The following is a 23358-nucleotide window of genomic DNA, read 5'->3' on the forward strand; positions in this document are numbered from 1 at the left end:
TGGGGGCTCTCCTCTATGCCTGACCCAGCTCTTAAACCTTGACTGTCTCTGGCACCCTGTATCCCACACACCTTGAACACACCCATGTTCACAATTCACATGAATCATGCCCATGGGGGGGACTGTCCGCGGCTGTACCTGGGAAGGAGGTATACCGGCTTTCTCTATTTTTCCCAAATCTGGCACACGAGTGGGGGGGGGGGGAATGCCCTTTTCTCAGAAACCCAGCAACATCTAAACTCTCTGGACGCCTCCTCCCCGGACTGGAAGATCTTTATCTGGAAGAGAACGGGGGCGGGGGCGGGGGGTTGGCGGGGTGGGGAGGCACACCTGGCCCTTTCCATCTATTTCTTTCATCCTGGGTCGCTCCTAAGTATAAAAATCGGGAGCTAAAAAGCCCCAGATGGAAGAGCTGGGCTCTTCTTGTCATACCTGGATCGGTAAGAAGAAACAGGTTATAAAAGGGAAGGAGGTCTTGGTTATTAGTTCAAAGATACCCTTTGGCCACCCTGGGCACACTTTCCGTTCTCCCGCTTGACCGAGACTTTCCGCACGAAGATTTTCAACCACTCCAACTCTAGCTCCTTCGAACCTGGATCAAGGCCTGGGACATTGCACCCGCGGTCCCCCACTGGGGCTTCCCCTTGGTCTGGGTGGCAGCCTCGGGTCCAGCCGTGTGCTCTTCACTCGCAGACACAGGCCTCCCTGTGTGCCCAGGGTCCTCTTCACCTGCCCCGTGAAGGGGACACCCGTTTTGGAGGTTGGGGCTTCCAGAGAGAGGTCTGGGAACAATCGGCATAATATAGAAATTTGGAGGCTGGGATGGGGTTTCCAGGAAGATTTAGGGAGAAAAGAAGGGGCCTGGGACTGCGCGCGGAAGAAGGCCATTATTCGCCAAGGAGGGCGGACAAGCCAGCAGGATTTAGCGCCGCCGCCAGGGCAGCGGGAGAGGAGGAATTAAGGTTGCCAGGGACAACGCGTTCTGGGCGGAGCTGCTGTTGGGGTGGAGCTTGAGGGGTGTGGGCGGAGCCTTGGGAGGCGGGGAGAGGGCGGAGCTGAGGGGGTCTGGGCCAGAAGCTCAGTTGTGATTGGTGAAGACCACGTGCTCTGGGCGTGGCCTAGGAACTGGGCGGGGTAGTGTTGCTGTTGGGGCGGAGCTTAAGGGTGGGCGGGGCAAATCTGGGGCCGGCCCCGAGAGCTGGAACCGGAGGCGGAGACGTGGTTGGCGGGGACCAAACGCCCTGGGAGGGGTCGGAGCTGGCGGGGGCGGAGCCGAGCGGACGGGGGCGGTGCTGGGTCGCGCCGGGCCTGGGGCCGAGGCGGCGCGCGGCTCTGACAGCTGAGTCGGCTCGCGGCCTCCCGCCCCCTCCATGCCCGGCCCCGACCCCGACCCCGGCCAGGCCGGCCCGGGAGCCATGAGCCCCGGGCTGCTGATGCTGCTTGGCAGCGCCGTCCTGGTCGTCTTCGGCCTCTGCTGCACCTTCGTGCACCGCGCTCGCAGCCGCTACGAGCACATCCCCGGGCCGCCGCGGCCCAGGTGAGCGGGGGGGGGGTGGGGGGTGGGGGGTGGGGGCGGGGGCCTGGATGGGGAGCTGGAATGGGGGGGTCGGGGAACCGCGTCCAAGCTGGCATCCGGGATGGGGGTCCAACCTTGCCACTGCGCGCGGCCGCTTGGAAACGGCGGCCAGGAGAGGGGCGCTAACTATTCTTAGTAACAAATTACTCACAGCCGCAGCAGCTGCTCGGCGCCCACCGCGCTCTGCTGGGCCCCGACAACGTGATGGTAGCGACAACCCTGTTAGGTGGGCGCTATTGTTACCCCATCGTTCAGACGAGGAGACTGAGGCGCGCAGAGGCAAAGTCACCTGCCCAAGGTCACACAGTTGGTAAGCCTAGATTTAAACCCAGGTCAGCCTGGCTCTTAAAGTGGGCCCTCTTAACTTTGGGACTTGGATGAGGTCACTCAACCTGGATTGGGATACACTGTACTTTGGTCACATTACCCCTCCTTTTTTTTTTGTCTCCCCTATTTCTGTCCTGGTATCTCCTTTTTGTCTTCTCCTTAGCAGTTCCATTCCATCCTCGGCTCTCACCCCCATTCACGTTCCCTCCCCACTCCCCACCAGAAGCTTACCTTTCAGAAGCTTAAATCAAACGGGTTGTTTCTTTGCTCCAGAAGCTTCCCATCACTTTAGAACTAAATCTAAATCAAGTCCATTCTGTGGCCAGCAAGGCCCCTGCTGAGCTCTCAGAACCTGCTCTCCACTGCTCTCTCCCCTTGCTTGCTCACTGCTGTCCCCAGTCTTTCTGCACCCACCCACCCCAGCTGCATCCCTCCTCCAGGGTCCTCCTGTTCCCCCAAGCCCACCTCCTAGCTCCAGACTACTCAATGGGGCCCTCAACCCCGAACTTACCTCCTTTTCACCTGTTGACTATTCACCTGTTGACTGTCTGTCTCCCCCTTTAGAATGTGAGCCCCAGGAGGGCAGGGATCCTGTGTGTTCACATGTGTATCCCCAGTGCCTGGCACTTTGTGGATGCTCAATAAATATTTGTTGACTGAATGAATAAACCATGGTATTAGAACACCCTTTGGAAAACCTCTGGACATCAACATTCTGGAAGGCACCCACCTCCAGTGCAAAGCGGATGCCCTGCCATGAGAAGCCTGAGTCCCTGTTTGGGGGGGTTCAGGAAAGATCTCTGTGACTGCGGACCCAGGGAGGCAGCTGTTCTCCCTGGCGCCTCTGTCCTCCCAGGTGCCCTCTCCCAGCCTTTTCCCTTACTTCACAGCTGTGTTTTCCCCTCCTTCTAGACGATTCTTCCCCAGCCTTCTAGGCTTGGCTTAAATGCCAACTGTTCAGGGAGGCCCTACCTATTCCCACAGCCAAATACATTATGATCATTTTATAAAGTCACCCAAATGGTGGCAACCTCTTGTTAAGTGTCTGTCTCTCCCATGGGCCTGTGTCTGTCTTGTTCTCTGCTGTGTCCCTGACACCTCACTCAGTAGCACCTGGTCCATGCACAGTAGACCCTGGATAAACTCTGATTCAAGATGGATGGTAAAAGTCTCTTGCCAGTTTGGTTAGGTACACTGTCACCCTTTCAGGTTTTCAAATCAGCCATCAACAGCTTGGAACTGTGAATTTTGCACTCATTCAGATAGGCCTCCTCCTGGCTTGACCTTCTTATAAACCTAAGTGCTTCAAACACTGCAGGCCTGGGCCAGTGTCTGTGTCTTGAGAAGACAGAACTTAAATCAAGCCCCTTTCTGCTACTCTCCCCCCATCAATTTTTTGAAATTGCTATTTTAAAAAATAAAATTAGGTATGCTGTAACATGTACCCCTTTAAAGTGTACAATTCAGTGCTTCTTAGTATAGTGACAGAGTTATGCAACCACCACTGCTAGCTCCAGAACATTTTCATCATCACCGAAAGAAACCCCATACCCGTTAGCTGTCACTCCTCATCCCCCCAAACTCCCTGACAACCACTAATTTGCCTTCTGTCTCCATAGATTTGCCTGTTTTGGACATTTCATATAAATGAACTCATACAATATGTGACCTTTGTGTCTGGCTTCTTTAGCTTAGCAGAATGTTTTCCAGGGTCATCCACGTAGTAACATGTGTCCGTGTTTCTTTCCCCTTTATGCCTGGATTCTCCCTGAGATCTTACACTGCAGAATTGACATGTGACCTACAGGGATGCAGGTGGCTGGGTGGAGGAGTGGGAGGAGGCTGAATATAATGTGGGTTGGGGTCTTTATTCTAATGAGGTCAACTGAACAGTGCATGTGCAAAAGGTTTTGGATTAAAAATAGGTTGCTGGTCAAATACAAAGCTGCACTAAAGGAAAGTTCTGGAACTTCTTTTTAGTACAAATCAGATGCTTTGGCATTGAAAGTTTGGGTCCCTAAGCCATGACTGGCAACATCACGGTTGACAAGAAATCTGTGTGTATTGAGTTTCCAGTAGTGGCATTCGCCCCTTGTGCTTTGGGGCTCTGCCAGCTTGCAGGCAGGGAACCCTCTTCCCTGCAAGAGGCAGCTGCTGTGTTCTCCCAGCCCGACTCCTCATCCTCTTTATTCTGCAGGAGTCACCAGGATGCCCCCTCCTCCACGATGCCCTCCCTGATTGCCCCACTTCTGTGCGCTCATTACAAACAACATCCTACTGCAACAATCCATGTGACATCTGAAAACACAGACCTCATGTTCAGATCCCACAGAGACACTGTAGCTTCTGTATTGTCACTGCTCTGAACTTCCTTATCAGCCCCGCATCCTCCCCACCCCCCAGCCCCCGAGTGTGGGATGAATGTAAACTTGACAATGAAAAGTCTCTCTCTCAGTTTTTATTTTGTAATAATTTTTTTTTCAAAACTCCTGGGCAGCATTGGTTCTCTCTGCCCTGTCCTCCTTGCCAAGGTGCCAGGCGTGGGGGCGGTCTGACAGTTGCTGGAGGGTTCCCGGCAATGGTGGAGACCCATGGCTGGCTCTGTTGGGGGGTGCATCCAGTGGACTTGGGGTGCCCAGCTGAGCACTCACCCCACCCCCATCCCTCTGGCAGGAGGCAAATTCATGGCCCCTCACCCTCACTTCCAGTGGGTGGCCCACCCCTGGACCATTTCGTGGGCTCCCTGCACCCCTCTGGGTGGCCTCACAGTGGGCCCTCCAGATAACTTCTGCTTCAGTAACTGTCCCACACTTTTCTCTGCCCACTGGAAACCTCAGATTCCCACGGTGCCCATCGCGGGATTGTCAGAAACTAGGCTTGTTGGGCACCAGGCGGTGGGGGTGGGGGGTGCCTTTTTGCCCGCCCCTCCCTCCCTCTCTGGGCTGCTCTGCCATATGCCGTCTGCTACCAGAGGCACACAGAGGTGTGTGCCCACCTCTGCTACAGAGGTGGGCTTCTGTCTGCCCGTCCCCGTGCCAGGCGTCTCCCGGCCGCTCTTTCCTTCCTCCTCACCTGCTTGTTTCTAACGCCCGGTCTTAGCGCTCCGTCTTCGCCTCCCCAGCGCCCCCTGTAGGAACAAGGAGGAACGGGCCTTAGACGGACGCCTTCCTTGCCTGGCCGTGGGCACCCCAAGCCACTCCATGCCTTTTACCTTCTTGAGGTGTCGCTCATCTTCCGGCCCAGGTGGCTCTGGACCCTGTTGCTTAGGATAGAGACTCTCAGACAGGTCTGGGGAGGTGAGGAGGGTCTAGACTCTGTTCTCACTCACTGTTTGGGGGGACTCAAAGATGAAAACATTCTCCCCAACATGCCACTTTGGGGAGTGTCCAGGGATGCTGGATTATTCTGGAAATGAAGCCAGTCGTGTGTGATGTCCACAGTCCATCTTGCTGCAGGTGGCATGGTGTAAGTTCAAAGCCACTCACCTCGAGTGGGTTTGGCGGCCCGCTGAACTCCCTTCCGCTCAGCCACTCGCACCGAGTCCTCAGCCCCTCATCTCCCTCCTCCAGCCAACACACACTTAGCCTTTATTCTCGCCTCCTAGTTTCTTGAGCAAATGAGCAGCCTGACCAAACTTCCTTCCAGGGTTCTGCCATCACAGCGGCCTCCTGCCCTGCACCCCCTTCGCTGGGACCCCGATGCTCCTGGCCAAGGGCGCCCTCCACCTCCACCGCTCAGCGACCGCTGCATTGCCCCCCCTCTCATCTCTCATCCCTCTTCCTTCTCTTCTGCATCGTTCCTATTTTTATATAATAGGCTATAAAACAAACTTCTTCCCCCTCATTCCCTCTAGCTGCCGCCCCCTCCCCAGATCCTGGCTTTGCACCCCCGCAGCAACACCCCCTCCAAAGCCTGCCTGTTTAGGGTCCCCCGTTCACCCCTCCCCTTCTCGAATCCCCCACCCCATGGGCTCTGACCCCCACCTCTCCACCCAGTGGGTTCTGGTCAAGGCCCCAGTGACCTCCGTGGAGCTAGGCAGCTCGGTCAGTGCTCGGGGCCCATCTTGCCTGGCCCCTCAGCAGCCCGGGACGGGGCCAGTCCCTTCCTACCTCTTGGATCTTGTCTTCACAGGTTTCCCCTCTCTGTCACTGGCCTCCCCACTTGGCAACTCCTGCCCAGTCTCCCTGGATCATTGTCCCCTTCCTACCTGTCCCCCCAACAGCGGCTCACTCTTGGGGCCTCTTCTCTGCACCCACGGCTTGTGGTCTACCTGTCTGGAAGCCCCACTTCTTTGCTGAGGACTCACACTGACAGCTCTAGCCAGGAGCCCTTCACTCAACTGCAGCCTCAGGGGACTGCCTGCCTGCATCCCTTCCACGTGAGACAGGCAGCGCACACCCAGCAGTTCCAAGGCTGGCTCCCAGTCTCATCCGCTTGTCTCAGGCTGGCTGCCAGATGCCCATCCTGAGACGAGAACTGACATGTAAGCAGTCTGGGGAAGGTGATCCTGGTGGGGTTGGACAGAGAAGGTCAGTTCAGTTCAGTTCAGTCACTCAGTCGTGTCCGACTCTTTGCGACCCCATGAACCGCAGCATGCCAGGCCTCCCTGTCCATCACCATCTCCCGGAGTCCACCCAAACCTGTGTCCATCAAGTTGGTGATGCCATCCAGCCATCTCATCCTCTGTCGTCCCCTTCTTCTCCTGCACTCAGTCTTTCCCAGCATCAGGGTCTTTTCCAATGAGTCAACTCTTTGCATGAGGTGGCCAAAGTACTGGAATTTCAGCTTCAACATCAGTCCTTCCCAGAACACCCAGGACTGATCTCCTTTAGGATGGACTGGTTGGATCTCCTTGCAGTCCAAGGGACTCTCAAGAGTCTTCTCCAACACCACAGCTCAAAAGCATCAATTCTTCAGTGATCAGCTTTCTTCACAGTCCAACTTTCACATCCATACATGACCACTGGAAAAACCATAGCCTTGACTAGACAGACCTTTGTTGGCGAAGTAACGTTTCTGCTTTTTAATATGCTGTCTAGGTTGGTCATAACTTTTCTAAGGTCAGGTCAGAAGCCTAATAAAGCAAGTTACCTCTGGGTGCAACTGAGATGCAACCCCCCTGGGGAACTCTGGGACCCGATGGTCCCTGCCTGGAGGTGGAGGGAGAGGGGGTCACTGATGGAGGGCTGGTTTAGGGGCTGTTGGGCTGGGGTTTCCAGCCTGCCCCTCCCGCAGGCAGAGCCAAGAGAGCACAGAGTAGGGTCTCGGATGCTGGCCTTCTGAAGCCCCCACCTGCAAAAACAAGGGCAGGGGGCAGGCATGCAGTGTTTGCTGCCGCCAGCAGGCCCCACCCCCCAGTCCTCCTCACCTTGGTGAATGGCAGCTCCAGCCAGCCTCCCAGTGGCGCAGGGCAAAAGCCCCAGGGTCGTCCCTGACCCCTCTCTCATGCCCCACGTCCAGTCCATCAGCAGGTCCCCTTGGCTCCACACACCTTCATGCATTCAGCGTCTGACGTCTCATCTCCACTTACAGCCCCTCACTGCTGCCCCTGTGTCCACCTCTGCCTGCCCTGTTTACTCTCCGCCTTGTAGCAGTGAGGATGGTTCATTTAAAACCCAAGCCGGAAAAAAAAAAAAAAAAACCCAAGCCGGATCCCGTCTCTGGTTCTGCTCAAAACCCTCCCGTGGCCTCCACCTCAACAAGGTCAAAGCAAAAGTTTGGATAACAGTCCACAGGGCCGCACATGATCTGAACCCCATCCTTGGCGAGCCCATCGCGTACCACTTTCCCTCAAGCACTCTGCTGCAGCCACACTACCTCCTCGCTGTTCCTTGCGCTCACCAAGCACGCTCCCACCTCAGGGCCTTTGCACCTGCTCTTCCCTTTGCCTGACATGCTCTTCCCCCAGATACCTGTGTGGCTGAGTTCCTCACTCCTTGCAGCTCACATGTCACCTTCTTAAAGTGATGTCACCTGTTTAAAATAACCCTTCTACCTCCATCCCCAGCTCTCTTTATTTCCCCCAACTCTGATTTTTCTCCCAGCTGACTTCCTGTTTACGTACTTATTTGTTTGTTCATTCTGTCTCCCCCACCAGGAGAATGTGAGTTCCATGACCCAGAAAACCCCAATTGCAGTTTTATCGTCACCCATTCTGGAAGCTATAGTAAGTGAGCTTGACGGGAATAAAGTTAAACAGGAAACAGGAAGTCACCGGTACCTTGAAATGTGCCTAAAGCGACACCAAACAGGCCTGTTTACAATCTGGTTATCACACTGCTGAGTTAGCATGCCCAAAATATGCCCTGGTGAGAAGGGCTGTGGGGCACCCGGGTACCAGCCACATACCTGGGGCCAGGTGACTTCCTTTTCCCATGTTCAGTTGCCCTGCCTATTAACTGGGTCAGTAATAGACCTGCTTCTAGGAGGTGTGAGGAGTTCAGATGGGGTCAGGCTCAGCATGGTGCCCGGCATTTAATAAATGCTCAGTGAATGTCTCAGGTTATTTCCCACCGTGATTCAGTTGCTCAGTCGTGTCCGACTGTTTGCGACCCCGTGGACGACAGCATGCCAGGCTTCTCTGTCCTTCACTATCTCCCAGAGTTTGCTCAGATTCATGTCCATTGAGTCAGTGATGCTACCCAACCATCTCATCCCCTGCTGCCTTCTCTTTTTACCTTCAGTCTTTCCCAGCATCAGGGTCTTATCCAATGAGTTGGCTCTTTGCATCAGGTGGCCAAAGTATTATTCCTCATGCCAGCCCCCAACTGCTGCACCAGGGAGATGGTTTTATTCTTCTCCATCTTTCTAAGAAAACTTCTGGAGCCAGTCAGACTGGGATTCGCATCCTGCCTGGTGACCCTGAGCCAGGGCTGTACCTCTCCGTGCCTCAGTCCTCGCATCTGTGAAATGGGTCTGATAACACCGCCTCCACAAGGTCCTATGGGGAAGGGAGCACTCTTTGAAGGTGACTTCCAGAGACCTTAATGTTTCCCATTTCTTCTAGTTTCCTTCTAGGACACCTCCCCTACTTTTGGAAAAAGGATGAGGTTTGTGGCCGCGTGCTCCAAGATGTGTTTTTGGATTGGTGGGTCCTAACTTGGTATTTGTTGCTCCTACCCCAGCCCCCACCCCTCGTGGGCCAGCTCCCCCAAACCCCCAGTCCAGCACACACTCCCCTCCCCGGCCCAGGCCATTCTCACCCCCCACAGTTCCTCTTCTAGGTAGAGAGGCATACAAGGCTGGTTCGGAAGGCAAGCTTCAGGACTTCGCTGGTGGTCCAGTGGTTAAGATTCTGTGCTTCCAACCAAGGGGGCATGGGTTCAATCCCTAGTTGGGGAACTAAAATCCATATGCTATGTGGTATGGCAAAAAAAATGAAGAAGAAGACAAAGAAGGCAAGTTCTGCCTTTAGCCAATTGCTTGGCTTTAGACCAGCCATAAGAAGCTCTCTGAGCCTCAGTTTCTTCATCTGTAAATTGGGTGGGTATGCGACTATGTAATAGTCATTGGTGTTTGGGGTGGGATTTTACATTTCTCAAAGCCATCATATTGCTTGATTACCAGCACAACCTTTTGGGGCAAAGGAGAAGAGTAGAAACCCTGTTTTCATGGATGTGGAAACAGAGGCCAGAGGGGACGCAATTCAGCAGAGTCGGCACCAAGGCAGAACCTAGGCTCCAGACCCCTGTTGAGTGCCCCCCATGCCTGGGATGGGACGCCCTGTTTCCCCAGCTGAGCTTGACTTGATCTGATGATATTCACACCTGTGGTAGCTGACAGCCTCCTTCGCATCACTTTGGATTCCAGGGCTAAGAAGTATGGGCCCGTCGTGCGGGTCAATGTCTTCCACAAAACCTCGGTCATCGTCACAAGCCCCGAGTCGGTCAAGGTAGGAAGCAGCGTGATTTCGAAGGAGAGCCTTCCCCTTCCCTGGTTGGATGCATGAAACGCTACCCCAGGGACTGTGGGAGCAATGTTCCAGAATCACATGAATTTGGGCTGGTTTCCCAAGGATCCCAAAGGGAACAGCATCTTCCTTTCTAACCACCCACCTGTTGTTGGTAGAGGTGGGAGGGGGGCTCCTAAAAGCAGAGCTGTTTCATGTGGACAGTGAGTTGTTAGACTTTTCTGGGTTGGGAACTGGTACACATACGTTTAGTTAGTCCACCTCTCTTAGCAGTTCCTTCCTCTTCAAGGTGGGGCTATAACCCCTCTCTTTTAAGGCTCTGATGAGAATGAAATGTTGATCCATTTATTTGACAAATAAAGGAATAAATAAAGGGTCAAAATTTGCTTCAGCATGCACTTCTGTGTACTTTACAATTATAAACCCACTTAATCGGTAGGGACTCTTTCTGGTCCTCATCTTGGAAGTGAGGAAACAAAAACAGGAAGCGTTAGTTGGCCTGTAGTATGTGCAGGACCACGTCTGCCTCGTTGGTACTAAGAATGGCCATCAGATAGTCTACTTGGAAGTTGGCAGGACCCGGCTCTGCCGCCAACTGGCTGTGGAACCTCGGACAATTTACTTAATCATTCTGGGCCATCGTTTCCTTTTCTATCAAACAGGGATGATGCCGCTCTTGCAGACGGTTGTAAGAATGGAGCTGAAATGATGTATGTGAGCTGTCCAGCCCATGCTTGGCACACAGCAAGTGCTCAGTAAATGATGGGGCTGTTAGTCTCCCAGCGGGTACCAAGCTGACTTGTGGGTGTGGTACGCTGCTTGGAGAGTGGCTGTGGTGATTAAGAGGGATAAAATATAATTCTGTGTCTAGATCATGAGACAAGCTGAATGACCATGATGTCTCTAACAGAATGTTAAAAGTCATTTTATTTTTTATTAAAAAAAAAAAAAACCTCATTGCAAATTCAGACAGAGTTTAAGACTTTTTAAAGCATGCTACCAAAAACCATACACAAGACCTTCATGATGTTCAATGAGAAAAGAAATTGAAAGATATATATTAGTATGATGAATTACATTGACTAGTATTCAAGAGTTAAACCAGCCTTGCATTCCTGGGCATGATACAATTTGTTCCTGGTTACATGGATACAATTTACACATCTTTTGTTAAGAACTTTTGTTTCTATATTTATTCTCTTCTTGATCCCTGACTTTGGAATCAGGTTGATAGGCCTCATAAGATGAGTTGGGGAATGTTTGCTCTCCTGTTTTTTGAAAGAGTTTATATAGGAGTAGTGTTATTTCTTCCTTGAATGTTTGCTAGAACTTACCAGTGAAGCCATCTAGGCTTGTCATTTTGTTTAAGGGAAGCGTTTTCTGTTTTCTTTAAATTATACAATCAATTTTTTAAGATTGATATATGGCCATTCGGATTTTTTACGTTTTCTTGAGTTTTGTGTCCTTCAAGGAACTTGCCTAGTTCTTCTAAATTGTTGAAATTACTGGTATAAAGTTGTCTGCCATATTTATTTATTATCTTTATCATGTATAGTAGCTCTGTGGTATTGTTCTCTTTTGTTCCTGAGAATAGCAATTTCAGTTTTATCTTCTTGAACAGACTAGCAAGAGGTTGTTTTTCTTTTTTCCAATCATGTTAGTTTTATTCCTTTAAAGAGTGCTGGACTTTGTCAAATTGCCTGAATTCAAATCCTGTGTCTGTGACCACAAATTACCATGTCTGTGAGCTTGGGCCAGTTTTTCATCTAGATGTAAGAAGAGCATAGAATGCCCCCACATCTGAGGGATGATTGGGCATTAAATGAACAGCAGCAGGGTGCTGTTGTGTTCTGGCACTTATGGAACACCCGCTATGTGCCAGGTTCTCCATGCTTTCCATGTAGAACTAATTCACTCTCACAGCAACCCTGCCAGGCAGGCGCTCTCCTGATTCCCATCTTATAAAATAAGGAAACAGGGGCAGAGGAGGTGAGTAATTCACCTAGGGTCATAGAGTTAGCAAGCGGTAGAGGAACGATATTTGAGCCCAGATTCAAATTTAAGCCAGCAGTCCACAGCCTGAGCTGTCAAACCCTGGGCGGTGCTGCCTCAAGAGCTGTTTGCTAACGTTACTGTTGCTACCATCCTGCTCTTGGTGAGGAAGTGGACCCTTCTTCCAGGAAGCCTTCCTTGACTTCCATGTTTGGGTTGGCACAAACACCGAATCTTTGCTGAGAGCCTCTCCTGTGTCCTAGAAGCCCTCCCACCAGGCTTTCCCCCTTCCCTATTCTGGTTTCAGAGCAGCCCATGCCTTTTCTTGTTTTAGCCACTGTGCAGGGTGGTGTGGTTTGAGCTCCTGGGTGTGGGCTTCTGAGCATGGGCATTGGAGTGAGGAAGCCCCCTCCCTGACATCATTCCCCAGCTGTGTGACCACAGGAAAAAAAAATCCCTTCACCCCTCTGTGCCCCACTTTCCTCATCCCGGAAAGACAGGACTTCTAGAGGAAGTAGGTGGGATCACACATTCGGGTGTTCCCACTCAGCTCAGGGTGACTTTTTGGAGGTGTGTTTCACAAGAGCCCAGAAAACTGCTGAGTCCTCTGCAGCCTCTCACGGGGGCACAAACTCATGTTGCTTTTTTGGGGGGGTGTTTAGAAGTTCCTGATGTCAACCAAGTACAACAAGGACTCCAAGATGTACCACGCGATCCAGACTGTGTTTGGTGAGAGGTAGGATTTGAGGGGGCGTCTGGGGGGGAGTCTACGAGAGCCTCTGGCTGCAAGTGGAGGGCCCATGGGGTCCAGAATGTTGGATGTGGCATTCAGTCCCAATACCCCGGCCACCTGACACACAACAGGGGCCATCCGTGGTGGCCACCGCTCTTGACGTCAGCACCTTCCCTGTCCTCCTGTCCCCTCCAGGTGGCGGGTGGGAATGTGGGGGGTCATGAGGTTGGGACACGTGGTCGCCCCGTTTCTTATGAATTTGTTATGGTAAAATTCACATCACATGAAGTCTACCTTCTTAACCACACTGGGTTTGGTACACTCTCCATGTGCGTGATTGTCACCACTGTCTGGCTCCAGCACATTCTCATTACCATGAATGAAAGGTGAGCTGACCCCGACAGGCGGTCGGTTCTCATTTCTTCACCCCGTTTCTCCCATCAAGCGTCTGTCTCTCTTGCAGGCTGTTTGGCCAAGGCTTGGTATCCGAATGTGACTATGAGCGCTGGCACAAACAGCGGAGGGTCATGGACCTGGCCTTCAGCCGGAGGTGAGTGTAGCCGCAGATGGGCCCCAGTGGTGTCATGGCTGGTTGCTCAGAGGTGGTGCTGGGCTCCCAGCCTGGGTGGGCTTGGAAAAGGTGCGTCTTCATTTGAAGGGGCCTCACTTGGGGCTGAAGGGAGAGAAGAAGGATGCGGCATTACTGATAGAGAGACAGAAAGGCAGGCAGGCCGGCCTGGGCTTGGTGGGGGCGGGAGGGAGTCGAGAGGCCCCCACGTGGTTTGTGAGCATCAGGAGCTGAATGACCTCAATGCCTGGAGGTGTGGGGGTCCCTGCCCACCAGCCGCTTCCCTGGTTCAGATCTCATCTCTCCTCATCTGGACTTCTTCATTCATTGTTGTTTTCATTTGAGGGTAATTTTTCTTTTTACTTTTACTTTCTATTTTAAAAATCTTTTATTGGCATATATTTGATTGACATTGTGTTAGTTTCAGATGCACGGCAAAGTAGATCAGTTATACATATACACGTATCCACTCTTTTTTAGATTATTTTCCCATATAGGCTGTTACAGAGTATTGAGTAATCCACAATCCATATTCAAATTTTGTCATTTGTGTAATGACAGCTATTTTTTCCTTGTCTAAGATCTAGTCCAGGTTCATGTGTTATGTTTAGTTACCATATCTCTTTAGCCTCCTTTGTTCTAGAACAGTTGTTAGTCTTTCTTTGAATTTCTTGACCTTAAGATTACTGGTCAATTTTGTAGAACTTCCTTCAACTTTGTCTGCTATTTCTTGCTCCATAACTCTCAGGTTGTGCCTTTTTTGGCAGGAATGGCCCAGGAGTGATGTGTCCTCCTCAGGGTTTCATATCGGGAAGCTTGTAGTGATTTGTCCCTTTGTTGAAGATGTTAACTGCTCCCTTGCTTAAGAGGGTGTCCTCCAAGCTTCTGCACTATGAAGTTACTATTTAGTATATAATCTGTGCGACGACCACATAACCTTTTCACTTCGAGTTTTATCACAGCGTCCTCCTTGGCTTCGCAGCCTCCTGTCTCCCTCTTCCGAGGCATCCACCTCACCACCCTGGGGAGATCCTGCTGACTCAGATCTAACCATACCTCTCCCCTGTCCTGAAGCCTTCAGTGGCTCCTTATGATCTGAAAGATGAAGGTCAGACCTCACCCCCCTCAATCTGCTCCCGAGACCCCCGCCCACCTTTGGACCCTCTCTCCTCCAGCTTTCTGGAACTGCTGGGTTCTCCCTGGCATCTCTGCCTTTGTTGCTGCCATCCCCCCGCCTTCTCTGTCACCCCAGGAATTCCTGTGCCTCCTTTGATCCCCAGCTAAGATGTCACTGCTTTGGGGAAGTGTTTCCTGACCTCCTAAGACTGAGGTCATGTCTCCGTCAGGCTCCTATCACATCCGCGGCAATGCCTCTCTTTCAGTCTGCCTCCCTCGCTAGATGTCAGGTCCTTAAAGGCAGAAAGCACACATTGTCACTGGACCCTTGCACCCAGTCTGACACCTGGCCCTTCACAAGCCCTCCAGGAACGTCCATAAAGTGAATGAGTGCATGGAATGGTGCTGGCTTTACTGGAAAATTGGCAGGAATGATAAAAGGAATAGACTTAGGAGGAGGCATTTATTGAACAGATGCCTGTGCTGAGCACCAGGGTTATGAAGGCCAGCCAAGGTGACATAGTCCTGCCCGCAGGAAGCTTTGAGGTCATTGGAGGACAGGGACTCTAATCATATGACCACTTACAGTGCTCATGACATCATTGTCTTGGTGGACTCTCTCTAGCACACTGAACCTCACCTTTGAACTGCACTTTGCATTTTATTAAGTGCTTTCACAGAGATTTTTATTTAAAATGTTTAAAATTGTGGTAAGATACACATAACATCACATGTACCATCTTGTCCATTTTTAGATGTACGGTTCAGTGGTATTAAGTATATTCATGTTGTAGTGCAACCATCTCCACTATTTTTATTTTTTATTTTCATAATAAAGTAGTTGTCTAAGTTACATTTTATTGGAACTGCAAAATTCACAGAGTTGTATGAAAGAAAAGTTGGGTGATTCCTGTGTTTATGAAAGTGTCAGTTACCCTTGGTGAATCTGGATTCACTACTGGGAGTAAAAAGCAGGAACCACTGGAGTTTCATCTCCAGCAATTGTACGCAGAGAATACCATTACATACCTTTGATAAAATTGTGAGAGTAAACTGCCCGTTTCTGCTTTTCCAGGTATTAATTTTGCTGAAAGGCCTTGGTCCCAGTCATTCCATCATAAACAAGGGGTTGGGGCTTTACTGGACGGCTAACATTCCAGTCAGATATTTTGTACGTGCAGTAGCTGTTAGGGGTTCAATACTGGTGTGACAACCATCCCAGGGGACCCAAATGAGTCAATTAGAATGTGACTTTTTTTTTTCAAGAAAAAGACAACTACGAGGAACCTTGCAGATTAATATATACTTGCAAACCACGTAAGTGTTGTGAGAAAAAAATCAAGATTACTTTGGGGGCACATATTGAGGGCTTCCCTGATGGCTCAGTCAGTAAAGAATCCACCTGCAATGCAGGAGACCTGGATTCGATCCCTGGGTTGAAAAGACTCCCTGGAAAAGGGAATGGTAGCCCACTCCAGTATTCTTGCCTGGGAAATCCTATGGACAGAGGAGCCTGGGGGGCTACAGCCCATGGGGTCACAAAGAGTCGGACACGACTGAGTGACTAAACCACCGCCCCCACCATCCAGCTTAGGAGACATTTTCCCGAGGATGTGGCATTTGGGTGTCCATCTGGAGAGAAGCCAGATGTTAAGGTGCTAGTGGAGTGTAGGGGTTGAGGATGGGAGGGGAGAGAGCTCAGGCAGAAGGGACAGCATGTGCAAAGGCCCTGAGACAGGAAGGCACACTGTGCTTTGGAGGAGATGAAAGGCCATTGTAATAGGAAAGCAGTGCAGCAGGTGGGAATGAGCAAGAGCAGACAGCCTCCTGGGCCCAGGTGAGGGATTTCCCCTCCCTCCTGAGAGCAGCAGGATGCTTCGGAGGATTTTAGGTGGGCAAGGATGAGATCAGAGTGGTGCTTTCAGTAAAGTCCTGGACCACAGAGAATAAGATATGCAGCCAGCATGGGACGGGGGCAGTAGTGACCACAAGGATGCCAGGACCTGTGCTAGAGTTGGAAACCAGAATAGAGCTGGCTGATTGGAAATGAAGAATGAATAGTGTTTCCCAACTGAAAAAGTCACTTTTTTTCCCCTCTCTTCCACAATTTTCTCTTTTTACTGGTTTTAAAAACCTCTTATTTGGAAATAATTTCAAATTTCTAGATAAGTTTCAAGAATAAGAATAGGAGAGAAAACATTCTTATGCCCTCTACCCAGATTGCTAACATTAGAAATTACTTTTAATTTCAAAAGCAGCACTTTCTCTTTGTAAAAATTCAGAAATGTGTAATATACAAAGGAGCAATCTCCCCTCTTTCCAATCCCTCAGGGATACCACTTTTGTGAGTTTGGAGAACATCTTCCCATACCTCTTTCTAAACTGTTTGCCAGGCAGACAAGTCAGGTAGCTATCCTGGGGCAGGGACACTGGGGGTTGAGAGTTCTGGGTCTGAAGACTCATTTCTGTTGGGCACCTTGATTGCTCGAGGACAGAGAGTGAAATGGGATGATTAAAGGCTGCGGATGGTGGCCTGGGTAGGGCGGGTAAGGAGAGTGGGCAGTGTGAGCAGAGAGGTCAGAGGGGAAACCTCCTGGACTCTTGGAGGCCCCAGAAGCCTTTCTTCCCTTCCTTCCCACTGTCCTCTGCAGTTTCTACATTGCCACGTCTCCTTGGAGTCAGAGTTGAAGGGCCCAGTGGCAGAAAGGGTACATGTGGAATCATTAAAAGAAGCATAAAGGGACACGGGCCATCCTGAGTGGCGGGGGATTGGGAACCCCATGGCTTAGTTTGATTATTGCAACCCCAACCTGTGAGCTGGGACTCGTGGGGAGACCAGAAAGGTGGGGGAGGCCCCCATCACCACTGCACACTGTCTCCCTCCAGAGAGGGGACTAAGGATGTCCGCAGGTCTGGACTGGCCCCAGTGGCTACTGATGCCTGTGCTGTTTCCCCAGCTCCTTGGTTGGCTTGATGGGAACGTTCAATGAGAAAGCGGAACAGCTGGTGGAGATCCTGGAAGCCCAAGCAGATGGTCAGACCCCCGTGTCCATGCAGGACATGCTGACCTGTGCCACCATGGACATCCTGGCCAAGGTGATGGGAGGATGGCGGGGTGGGGGTGGGGCGGGCCACATGCCAATGGGCTCTTCTTCCCTCCCTTTTCCCTTCCTTGCTTCCCTCCCCTCCCTCCTGCTCCTCCACGCATCAGCCACCCCTTCTCTGGGCTGGGAGGGTCATCTCCTTTATTTTCTTGAACATTCAAAACAACCTGTTGTGAAATTGGAGCTACTAACTCATTCTCTAGAAATGGACCCGAAGAAATGCAGGGACTGGCTCTTGGCTGGTCAGTGGCAGGACCAGGACTGGATCTCAAATCTGCCTGACTCTCAGCCCAAGCCTACCTCCCCCTTGGCAACCCTCCTCCCCCAGTCCCCCTCCTGCCATGGAGTATGGCTTGGCTTTTCATCCCCCCCAGCCCCACCACCCCCGTCGGCCATCTCAGCAAGGGCCCAGATAACTTCAAACCCAGGTAAAACGTGGAGTGCGGCATAGAGAGTGAGGAGTTGTCACCATTCAAAAATTCACTGGGAGGCTGGGTTTAGAATAAAACACTCAAGGAAGGCTGCATTTCAGGGGAAACGCATCTTGTCAAGGAAAGAAGCCTAGGTTCGTTGAGTGGCTATTATGTGCCACTTAATCCTATCACATCCCGCAGGGTCGGGGTTGTCATAGGTTGTTGTAAGGAGTCAATGACAGAATGCACGCAGTGCTTGCCCTGGGTCTTCAATCCTCCCATCCCCTACGTGTGACCTCACCCTTCTGTCTCCCCCAGGCAGCTTTTGGGATGGAGACCAGCATGCTTCTGGGTGCCCAGAAGCCTCTGTCCCGGAAAGTGAAACTGATCCTGGAGGGCATCAGCGCATCCCGGAACACTCTGGCGAAGGTACCAGCCATCATGGCTTGTCTGTCCTCATTTGCTGGAGCACCTCCTCCAGTGATTTTTTTTTTCCAGAATGGGTTTTGAGTTCTGATATGTCTGAAGTGACTTCCGAATCAGTCAGGATTTGCATACATCTCCTAAAATAGAGGTGGAAAATCAAAGTGGTTTAAGAAAATTAGGAGTAAATCTTTCTCTTATGTAAAATGATCCTGAAGCAGGGAACCCAGGATGGCAATGATGACTCCACAATGTCAGATGTTCCTGTATTTTGCTGTCTTTCTGTTCTGCTGTCTTTAGCACACCACCTCATTGTTATAAGATGGCTGCTGCAGCTCCAGCTATCACCTCCTTGTTCCAGGCATGAAGGAAGAAGAAGGGGGAAAGGTGGTACTATTACTGAACCAAATTTGGGTCTGCTTGCCTGCGCACAGTAAAGCCCATTTTATTGATATTGGGTTGTGGTAAAGGAAAGTGCAGTATTTATTGCAGGATACCAAGCAAGGAGCGCAGCTAGTGCTTAAAAAGCCTGAACTCCCCTAAGGCTTTCAGGGAAAGGTTTTAAAAGACAGAGTGAGGGAGAGGAGTTGTGGGATGTGAAATCTGTTCATGGATATTCTTCTGATTGGCTGGTGGTGAGGTAATCAGGAAGCAACATTATCAAACTTCTGGTTCTGTCTGGTCTGGGGTCTACGTGCTTATGGGTAGCATACTGTTAACTTCCTCCACTGGAGGAAGTATCTGCAAAACAACTCAAAAGATAAGGCTCTGAATGTTATTTATAGCCCTTGAGGAGGAACTAAATGTCCTTGACTTTATTTAATGGCTAAACTATTTTTATTTTGTCTTCCTTGGCTGTTTTCCTTTCTTTCTGCATTTTCTCACTTCTCTGATTAAATTTACCCATTGGAACTTGGGGAAGACCTTGGAGGCTAAGGTCTTCCTATAGACAAGAGGCAGGTGGAGGATGGCAGGGGGCAGGAGGGGTGGGGCTCTGCTCTGGGAAGACCCCATAGGGTCGCGCTCAGCTACAGTACTTGAGCTGATTCCCAGACAGATGCCCTCCTGTTCCCTGGGACTTCAGACTCTGTGCTTAGAATCCCCTGATGTCACTGCATCTGTTCAGCAGTTAATTCCACTCCACTTCCCTCTGGCTTCTGTCCACTTTCTGCCTTCAGTGCAATCCTAACTGTATCCATCCTTCAGAAATCCTTAAAATATATATATATATATAATATATATATATGAAATTTATTTTTGGCTATATCACCCTCGACATATGGGATCTTATTAATAGTTTCCTGACCAGAGATTGAGCCTGCACCCCCTGCAGTGGACGAAGCATGGAGTCTTAATCACTGGATCACCAGGGAAGTTTCCCCCAAGAATCCTTTCCTATTTTCCAGGGCTCCATGGATTTTTTAAAAAATAATTAATTTATTTTTAATTAAAGGACAATTGCTTTACAGTATTGTGTAGGTTTCTGCCAAACATCAACATGAATCAGCCATAGGTATACACACGTCTCCTCCCTCTTGAAACTCCCTCCCACCTCCCTCCCCTTCCCACCCCTGGAGGTTGTTTCCGATCCCTGCTTTGAGTTCCCTGGGTCATGCAGCAAATTCCCATTGGCTATCTATTTTACATATGACAATGTATGTTTCCAGATTACTCTCTCCATACATCCCATCATCTTCTTCCTCCCCCCACCCCACTCCCAGCACCACTGCCCCCCACCCCCAACTCCCCATCTGTCCATAAGCCTGTTTTCTATGTCTGTGTCCCCAGTGGTCTGTGGATATTTTAAGGCATCTTTCCCAACATTTCTAGGGATTCAGAGCAGGAAGGGGAAGACAGTGCTTGGGCTTAGCCCACCGTCTTGATGAAATCTCCTGGCTACTTGATCTTTTCTAGAATGTTCCCAGGTTCTTCTGGCTTCCTAGCCTGCTGTGGATTTCTGACGTCGTTTTGGAGCTGGGGGGCCGGGGGAGTCGGGGTGGGGGCGGAGAGGCACGCTGACACGGAGCGGGAACTTTCCTGCAGTTTATGCCGGGGAAGTGGAAGCAGCTTCGTGAGACCCGGGAGAGCGTCCGCTTCCTGCGCCAGGTCGGCAAGGAGTGGGTCCAGCGGCGCCGCGAGGCCCTGCAGAGGGGGGAGGACGTGCCGGCCGACATCCTCACGCAGATCCTCAAAGGTGCGGGGGCTCCGCCGGGCCCCGGGAGGGGGGCGCGGCGGGGGTGCCCCTCCCCCGCCAGGGTGACCCATCACAGGGGAGAGCGGACCAGGCTCCCGGCGCCCTGACATGCGCCTTGTCTTTCAGCTGAAGAGGGGGCCCAGGACGATGAGATCCTGCTGGACAACTTCGTCACCTTCTTCATCGCTGGTCTGTAGCTTCAGCGGCCACCAAGGGTTCCAAGCTTTGCAGGAATGCTGGGGACCGTGGACTGCCTGACTCGGAGGTGGTCTTAGACTGAGCAGAGGTCCACTCTGGGGTGGGCTGGGGTGAGGGGAGCAGACGCCCTTTCTTGCTTCTCGGGGAGGCCCAGGAGGCTCTCTTGGTAGCCCCACAACCTGGTTGTTGTCGTCGTTCAGTCGCTAAGTCATGTCCCGCTTTTTGTGACCCCGTGGACCGTGGCCCGGCAGGCTTTCCTCACCATCTCCTGGAGTTTGCCCAAGTTCAGGTCCACTGAATTGGTGATGCCATCCAACCATCTCATCCTCTGTCGTCCCCTTCTTCTCCTGCCCTTGATCTTTCCCAGCATCAGGGGCTTTCCCAATGAGTCGGTTGCTCGCATCAGCCACCTGGTTAACTCCTTAACCCACCTAGTTAAGGAGCTGGCAATTGCGAAGTTTCGTGAAGCTGCCTTTTGGGGCTCAGGAGAGCTTGGCCACGTGAATGCAAGGCTCTGCCTTACTCAGAGTTTGTGGCGAGGCCTTTGGTAGACTAGCACCAGAAGACGGGCTAAGCATGTTGATTCGTTGGCTCATCAAATACTTCTTGAGCATTGTCCTTCACCTGGAAAACTCCTCCTCACCCTTCAGCGATCCCGCAGGCGTCTCCTCCTCAGAGAAGCCCTCAGGGATTGTCCCAGTTAGAAGCTCTCCGTGGTGCCCAGACAGGAGATGTACCCTCTCTAGACCTCAGGAGCTGGTGCCCACAGCTTAGGCAGGTCACGGGCCTTGGCCCTGAAAACCTTGCTTTACTTGAGTCCCAGCTCTGCCCCTCCTGCTGTGTGACCCAAGAGAGACATATTCCTCTCAGCCTCATCTTGCTCTTCTGCAAAATGGGGACAAATATCCCTCCAGGCCAAGTGAGGCCCAAGGAGGGTTGGAGGAAAGGTCTCCCAGGGTGTGATCCCTGGATGCAGGGGGCAAAGGCTGGTCCTTTGACCGCACGGGGTGGCACCAGGTGTGGAGGTGGCCAGCTGTCTCCTCCGTATCTGTAAGTCTGGCTCAGCCAAGGGGAGCGGTGAGGCCTTGACCTGCCTCTAGGGGCTCAGGGGCTCAGAGGCCCGGTGGGCTGGACCAGCTGCAGCCCGGCAGGCCACATGGGGCTGCCACTCTCTTCCTTCCCGCAGGTCACGAGACTTCTGCCAATCACCTGGCGTTCACGGTGATGGAGCTGTCGCGCCAGCCCGAGATCTTGGCGAGGTATGGGGAGGGGAGGTGGGGGGCCCTGAGGTTGGTGAAGGGGGCTGTTTGACCTCTGGCTCCCAGAGGACCCCCTGCTCCTACCTCCCCCGGCTGAGCCCCCTGGCCCTGCTTCAGTGAGCCCTGCTCCCCTTCACCCCAGGGTCTTTGCACATGCTGTTCTTACTTCTAGAAGCTCCTCTTCCTGCTTTTCTCCTAGAGAACCCCTCCCCCCCCTCCCCTCCCCCCCCTCCCCTCCCCTCCCCCTCTCCTTCCCCTCTGCTCCCCCTCCCCTCCCGCCCCCTTCCCCCCTCCCAAAACCTTTCTGACCCCAAAAGCAGCCACTCTGTTTCCCCTCCTAGCCTGCCCCCAGCTCACACATTCACCTTCTCCCAGGACCATCTGCTTTGAGTCTATTTCAGTCGTGAAACCGGAAGCTCCAGGAGGACAGGGCCTTGGCTCTTTCCCTCCCAAGATATGTGCAGGGCCTGGCCAGGGGCTGGCACTGAGGACTGAACTGAATTCCAAGCAAAGTGCTGAGGGAGACAAAGGCAGGCCTCCCTGGGGAGGTGGCATTTGAGCGGGGCCCTTGGTTTCCTTAAATACAGACAGAGTCCCTCAAGGACTGGGGCCCAGACGGCTGAGCCAAACCCCAAGGACAGGCTGGGGGCTGGGAGCTCTGGGGACGAGGGGAAGGGCCCATTAGGGCAACGGTTGTCATCCCCAGCAGAAAGGGCAGACTGAACGATTGCCTGGGAATAGAAAATAACACAGTGGACCCTTGGACAACAAGGTTTGAACTGTGGGGCCCCCCTACACGTGGATTTCTTCCACTCAGTACTGGTTACAGCCCCACGTGGTCCCCGGTGGGTTGAGTCCAGAGACGTGGAACCACGGACACGGAGGGCTGATGGTCCAAACTCATACTCGGATTTTTGACTCTGCGGAGGGTCAGTGCCCCAACTGGTGTGTTGTGCAAGGGTCAACTGTAGCCTATTGGTGTTTAAAAATACGTAATAAAAATATAATTATAAAAATAAATAAAATGAAGATACATAATAGTATTTATTAAAAATTTGGTATAAACAGAAAAGTTTAATTATTACAATAAATCCAGGGACTTCCCTAGCAGTCCAGTGGTTAAGACTCCACACTCCAGTGCAGGGGGTGTGGGGTCGATCCCTGGTTGGGAAACTGAGATCCCACATGCCGCACAGCATGGGCAAAAATTAACAACAATAAATCCACTTGTGGTGCCCTCATCCACCCAATGACAGTTCAGAGTTAATTCCTGAATTTCGCCATGTGTATTATCAGATTGCCCCACATTTCTGCAACCTCTTCCCAAGTCCATTCATTCTTTTTTCCTTAAACTTTTTATTTTGTATTGGGCTATAGCTGATTAACAATGTGGGAGTTTGAGGTGAACAGTGAAGGTGCTCGGTCATACATATACATGTATCCATTCTCCCCCAAACCGCCCTCCCCCTCATTCTTTTTTAAATATTGTGGCTATGTGTGTGTGTGTGTGTTTGTGTATATGTGTCATATATATTATATCATATAT

General features: G+C 51.6%; 1 protein-coding gene across 1 annotated transcript in view; it reads left to right on the forward strand.

Moving 5' to 3' along the window:
- Positions 1–1162: 1162 nt before the first annotated feature.
- The window catches only part of LOC122419692 (cholesterol 24-hydroxylase), a 28711-nt gene continuing 6515 nt past the window's right edge, over positions 1163–23358 (forward strand). Inside the window, exons 1-10 of the mRNA XM_043434470.1 lie at positions 1163–1537; positions 8910–8990; positions 9713–9794; positions 12467–12540; positions 13001–13087; positions 17179–17317; positions 18057–18167; positions 20205–20355; positions 20482–20544; positions 21740–21812. Of these exons, the coding sequence (XP_043290405.1) occupies positions 1371–1537; positions 8910–8990; positions 9713–9794; positions 12467–12540; positions 13001–13087; positions 17179–17317; positions 18057–18167; positions 20205–20355; positions 20482–20544; positions 21740–21812 (1028 nt within the window). The 5' untranslated portion in view covers positions 1163–1370. The remainder of the gene's footprint in view (positions 1538–8909; positions 8991–9712; positions 9795–12466; positions 12541–13000; positions 13088–17178; positions 17318–18056; positions 18168–20204; positions 20356–20481; positions 20545–21739; positions 21813–23358) is intronic.

The sequence above is a fragment of the Cervus canadensis genome, chromosome 17 (assembly GCF_019320065.1).
Source record: "Cervus canadensis isolate Bull #8, Minnesota chromosome 17, ASM1932006v1, whole genome shotgun sequence".
Classification (NCBI taxonomy): domain Eukaryota; kingdom Metazoa; phylum Chordata; class Mammalia; order Artiodactyla; family Cervidae; genus Cervus; species Cervus canadensis.